The sequence below is a fragment of the Taudactylus pleione genome, unplaced genomic scaffold (assembly GCF_031769625.1).
Source record: "Taudactylus pleione unplaced genomic scaffold, aTauple2 ptg000707l, whole genome shotgun sequence".
In the NCBI taxonomy this organism is placed as follows: domain Eukaryota; kingdom Metazoa; phylum Chordata; class Amphibia; order Anura; family Myobatrachidae; genus Taudactylus; species Taudactylus pleione.
Window position 1 is genome coordinate 9,924,784 of NW_028285109.1, and position 6,250 is coordinate 9,931,033.

Sequence of the window (6,250 nt, forward strand, 5' to 3'; positions counted from 1 at the left end):
CCGTAAGCACTAAGATATATACTACCAGACAAAGACATACAGTAATGAGGTATCCTAGTATGGAGATGAACTCTATTTCAAGGCTCCTTTGTATAGAGTCTGGACATCATTATTAATTACTCATAATGCTTAGCATCTCTACACATCTTATGATGGAATGTAGCTAACTTATAAGAACATAGAAGCTATGAATGGCTCATTATACTTCTAGATGTAGAAATGGCAGGTAGGAGCTAGGCCTCAATTTATGTCTTCTTTGACCCCAAAAGGTCATTTGACCATTCTATGGAAAAACAGCAACTGTAATAAGACAATCTCATTTAAAACCTGAAGAGGCCTAGCAAGGGGTATATGTGTTTGTAATTTATATGCCTATGTAGAAATTAACTATTTAATCCACTGATTACAGTTGTTCTGTGTATATTTGAAATAATCTAGTATAGTATGACATAGGTACAGATGTGTCCTCATACATCTAGCGTGACTCAGTAGCGCTGAGCGTCTTTTCATGCAACTTTTTCCCTTCACATACGTTACAGTGAAATGCTACGTTACAGTGTCAGCGGCTGTAACGTAGCGTTTAGCATGCAGATGCAGTCGCACACAGAACATAGGTATGCTGCATATCATTTTAATCAGCCGAAGCTGCTTGTGCTAACTATTCAAATAGCTTTGCGAATAAAACGCATTTGAGGGTAAAAAGTCTCACGAAAAGACGCTCGGCGCTACCGAGTCACACGGAGCTCCCACGTTATGTGTAGCGCGACTTGTAGCGTATGGAGGATAGATGTATGTGGACACATCTGTATCACTGTTGCAATTGTTGCCTATAGAAAATATTTAGAGACAAAAGGCCTGATTCAGATGTGAACGCCAATGCATTGGCAGCTGCGATCCCGTGCACAGCTGCTGTGTGAGAATACGCTAATGCTGTAGCCGCCTGGGAATGTATTGAGACGCCCATCGGTGGCTTCGCAGATCCAAGCAAGTGCGTACAACTACGCAGCAGTGCTGGCAGATCCTTCAATAAATCGACCATCTGAGTAACCCTAGGGTCGCGCAGAATCACAGAGGCAGCTGACGCTATATTTTCTGTCGGTCACGACGTGTCTGCATTTTTGCCGCCTCTCCCCATAACCGCCCCCAAATAGTCCTTGAATGTCAATCACTTTGCAAAGAAATTGCCACTGCGGGCGGCATCGCTGAGGTAGCTTAACACATGCACAGTGCGACAGGATGCGCAGATGGACGATAAGCGCTCAACTGCGTAAATATCGGAATTGCATCCACAGCTGAATCAAGCCCAACATTCTTAATACATAAGATTTGTAACATGAGGCAAAAACAAAAAGCCATACACACCTCACTGATGTATTTAACGTATAAACAGAAAACAGATTTTGTACTGTATGGTGTAGTTAGTGTCTGATAGACAAATGTCGTCCTTTCCCATAAATGTGCAGGCAGCCATTCCTTTCTCTTTTGTAATAATGTAATTGATTTACTACATTAAGAAAGTACAGTACTTACAGTCATATTTAATATGCTTGTCTATCTACACATCCTGGACAGCTACCTAAAATTGGTTTATAGGTAAATAAAGTTTACATTTATATTATAGATTATGTGTCCAAAAACAAACTTTCTTAAAGGCGCACCAGGCTCAACAACACACTCTGTTTAAAGGGTTCGTCAACTAAATTAAAATGAACCAGTCAAAGCCATGCAGCATAGAAGGGCAATTTGTCCTTCTTCCCTATTTGATGCCTATCCCTTTTAGACCTCCAGAGATGACGAAAGTCCCAGCAACATCAGACTGACAGTTTCGGAGGATACATTGAGGATTAGGGACAGAGAGTCTGATTCATAGTTGTACGCTAATTCCGTTGTGACTGCGACTTTTTAAACAGATACTGTGAATTAATATGCAAAGGTCACAGCCGCGGGGATAAGTATCAAGCCACCCACTAGCAGCTTTGTAAATCCAAGTGGCTACGTAAAAAGTAGAGGCATCGGGATGCATGCGCTGTGCGACTTAGAAGCATGGCGTAATAAAAACATCAGTCATCTGCGTAAATATCGGCATAACGTATAACTCTGAAACAGGGCCAGAGATAAAAACCATGACTCTGTAACCAAAATAAATTCTGCAAGCAGGATAACGTGTATAGAAGCTAGGAGAATATACACAGGCAATAATAACTGATCGATATTTTCCAATTGGTCACGCATATACACAGTACCATTAAATGGGCCATGCACCGATATTAGGCGGATCGCCCAGATAATTGTATAGTGCATGCCCAGCATTAGCCTATCATTAATTGGTAAACAGATACACTCTTTAACAGGGTTGTTTCAATAAGACGCGCGAGGGCCAAGTTGCTGCTGTAACAGCATGGAAAGCCACTAATGGCACCGCATTTCAACCCCCTCGCAGCCCAATCTTGCCTCAGACTCATGGAATTTTGTACGCAGCCTTATGGGGCTGTGAACAAAAATCTGCAAACAAGTGCGGCATATGACCGCAATTACTCACTGCCGTGAGTAATTCGCTATTAATTGTATCGATCCATAAATCTAGCGGGTAACCTGTTAGTGCAGGCACTTCATCTTCAATGATCCTGGCATATTATAAAGGTTAGAAATTCTAGTTACAAAATAACATCTTCGGATCTATTATACAGGTTTACGTTAAAGAAAACCAAGATTTTTTTTTTTATTTTTTTTAATTGAGACAACTGGAATGCACTGAAAATTCACATGACATTTGACAAATTTTCTTTTAGGATTTATTTTCCCCACAACTGACAGTAGTGCCTCCCACTGGCTATTTAGGAAATTCAGCTTAAGGTGCCTATCCACTAGACGATTAAAATGAGCGATTGAACGATGATATCAATATCGTTTGATCATTCGATAATCGTTTGAAAATCATTTGCAGATTGTTCAAAAAGTTGGTCTTTTAGACATCTATCGTCGTGCAAACATGCTGGTCAACCTGACGATAACGTCAGGTTCAGTATGTTTGCAGATGATTGATTGTGCCTACACTGAACAACTGCTCGCTCAGTGTAGGCACATCACAGACTGACAAATGACTGCACGATTACAATGTCGTAATCGTGCAGTCTTTTGCCTGTCTTCTAGTAGATAGGCACCTTTACTTACAACTTGTCACATGAATCTTCGTGTTAAAAGTAAAGTTAGTAAAACATTAAAAGTAAATCTAAATAGTCCACAAATAAAGGAGCAGAAAAACATATTGTAGCAATTTTAAAACAAAATAGTATTATTTTTTCAACCTTAATTACTGAAATGTATTTTATAATCTATAACTAAACAGCAAGTTGACTGCAACCAAATGGGACAACATGTAATTTAGGTAATATCCTTATAAAAGCTATGGAAGGTCTCATCCTTTAACAGGCATCACCAACCTCGGTTTAGTCTTTCATTCGAATGTGTGTGAGCATATGTCGCTTCAGGTGTGGATCTTGGCGGAACGATTTCCCACACTCTGGGCACTCAAAGGGTCTTTGCCCAGCATGCATGAGATAATGGCGCTCGAGCTTGGAAGGGGAAAGAAAGTTTTTGGTGCACACACTGCACTTATAACTCTTCTTCAAAACCCGAGTCCTCATTTTCTGCAGTGGACGTTCCTGATGGGACTTTGTGCTGCGATCTCTTGGCGCAATTACTCTTCTCTTCTTACAAGCCTTCACTTTATGGTTCACAACTGACAACTCAGTTGATTCAATTTCTACTTTTATTTCAGGAACAACAATAGTCATTATTTGATCCAAGTCTTCGATGCTTTCTGTTGGGTTATAAGAGAGTGGAGGCAAGTGGTTGCTTATGTTTTCCTGCTGTTGACCAAATGTGGAATAATAATCCTCAATCCCACCCTGTGACCTGCGTAATGGAACTTTTTGTATGTGGGTTACCTGGTGGCGTTTTAAATGAGCAGACTGTCTGAAGTTTTTTCCGCATTCAGTGCATGTAAAGGGCTTTTGCCCAGTGTGGATAAGGTAATGCCTCCGTAGCTTAGACATAGAAGGAAAACTTTTATCACACTGGTCACACTTGCTCACCTTGTCCCTGTGCAGCAAAACACTTTGTGCCTCATGGAGAAGACGGTGAAGTGTGTGATGCTCGTCCACCGGCTCTCCTGGCTCATAAGCAAAGAAAGTACTGTGCATGGACTGATCGTTTATATTTCCAAGCATTCCTTGAAAATTGATCCCAAACTGATGATTTTCAAAATGTCCTTCCATATGCATTTGAGGCTGCCGTCTGTATTTTCCCCGTGCTCTCCCTTTTTGTTGTGGATGCAGTTGGACTGAATTTCTGGGGTCACCAAACTGTTGGTAGCCTGACTCCCTGGTGTCCAGATGTTCCATTTCTCCCATGTCTTCTGTTTTCAGCAATCTCCCAACTGATTCGGAGACAGATGGAAAAAGCTCATTGTCACAATTCAAATAAATTTCACGTGTTTTATTTTGTTGAGCAGAGTTTTTGCAGCAAGTTCTTCTAGGAAAAGTCACTGTTTTGATTGTGTCTGCTACTAAACAAGTATGGCTGTCCAGGATTTCCAGGGTCTCAAAGCACTGATCACAGGAAGAACACTGGAAAGGAATAACATACACGGAGAAGATCTCATCAGACTCCTCCTTCACTTCCAAAGGTGCAATCCTGGAACTCCTTACTTTACTTTGAACATTAGATAGACGTGTGTGCAATTCTTCATGCTTGAGAAGTTTCCCTGGTGTCTTAAAAGACTTAAAACATTGGCTGCACTGAAAGGGTTTCTCCTGAGTGTGAGTAAGCTGGTGGATTTTCAGGTGGACTTTCTGCCTGAAGGATTTTCCACAGAGAGCACAGGAAAATGGTTTCTGCCCTGTGTGGATCATTAAGTGCCTCTCCAACTTTGAGCGAGAAGGAAACACCTTGTTACAAAACTCACACTGAGGATGTTCAGGTTTCCTGTTAGCGGTCACATTCATAAAGTCACACCGATGGAGAAGTCGCTTCTCTTCACTGGCAAATGTTCTGTGGCACCCAAAGCAATAGACTGGTAATGCAGGGCACCTCCTCTGACGAGCACCTAAAGACTTCTTGGCTGATCTCACTTCATTTGGGGGACCCTTAATATGCAACTGCTGGTGCTTGGAGAAAGTCTCTGCATTTTTAAAGTGTCGGTGACAAATGTCACACTGAAATGGTAGCATGTGGGTCATCATGTGCCTTTCTAGGTGCACCAGCTGGCGAAACATCTTACTGCAGTCCTGGCACTGGAAGGGTTTTTGGCCAGTATGGGTGAGGTAATGCCTTGCCAGCTTTGATGGTGTTTCAAATTGCTTAGAGCAGGCATCGCAGCTGTAGGGCCTGCTTCGTGGGGCTTTCGTAAGGCTCCTGCAATGCTGGCTTTTTAACATCTTCTCTGCAAGAGATTTAGGGACAGCAGCCAACTTCTACTTCAGCTTCACATGAGACCATAAAGGGCGCAGAGAGAGGATACCTGACTTCCCATGGGCTCACATGCATTCAGGAGCTGCCTCTGATCACTGTTCCTCTTCAGTGCCAACAGAGCACTTTCCCTGGGCTGCTGCCTGTCAGGGATCGCTTGTGTCAGCTACACACTCTTTCCCAAAGCTGCTATGTTTTCCGTGTCAATGAAATATAAATATGTCATGCATAGATCTCTAGGGTGTCTTCAGAGGTTCTGTCCTGTATGTAGCTCAATTTCAGGGTGAGGTAAGGGCAACAGACATCAGCTGTACCCGGAAGCCCTAGTTTGCCTGTGGGATGTCATGTCAGAGCTTCACTCAGATGACGCCATCAAAGAGTGTCTGATGCAGCAGCCGCCATTTTTTATTTGGTATATTGTATGAGCGGGTGTTACTAACACGCTGCGGCTGTGCCCGAGTGTCTCTCCTGCCGAGATAACGTCACTGCGACTGTGCTGACGGGTTCTGATGATCTAGCAAGGTTAGGCAACGTGCGCGACAATCCACCTGCTGTGGAACTACATATCCCAGCATGTCATGCCAGTTGTACTGCTAGTGCATGCTCTAACTGCGGCAGGGCATGCTGGGATGTGTAGTTCGGCAGCAGCTGGACTGCCGCACGTTGCCTACCCACGGTGACGGTACATTTACTGGGAAAAGCAGCGTAGTTACACTAGCCCACCTTGTGTTGTTAATATATGTGACCAGTTGTAGACGAAGCTCTGTGTAAATGACTTCAC

At 42.9% G+C, this 6,250-nt stretch overlaps 1 protein-coding gene across 1 annotated transcript; it reads right to left on the minus strand.

Annotated features, from left to right (window-relative positions):
• Window positions 1–2,713: 2,713 nt before the first annotated feature.
• On the minus strand, window positions 2,714–5,992 carry ZNF770 (zinc finger protein 770). The gene has a single exon (XM_088456531.1). It carries the CDS (start codon window positions 5,436–5,438, stop codon window positions 3,447–3,449), a length of 1,992 nt encoding a protein of 663 aa, XP_088312657.1. The 5' UTR covers window positions 5,439–5,992; the 3' UTR covers window positions 2,714–3,446.
• Between the last annotated feature and the right edge of the window lie 258 nt (window positions 5,993–6,250).

What these genes read in the sequence shown, in the direction of transcription:
- ZNF770 (XM_088456531.1), bottom strand. Translation starts at nt 5,438, where the DNA reads ATGTTAAAAAGCCAGCATTGCAGGAGCCTTACGAAAGCCCCACGAAGC.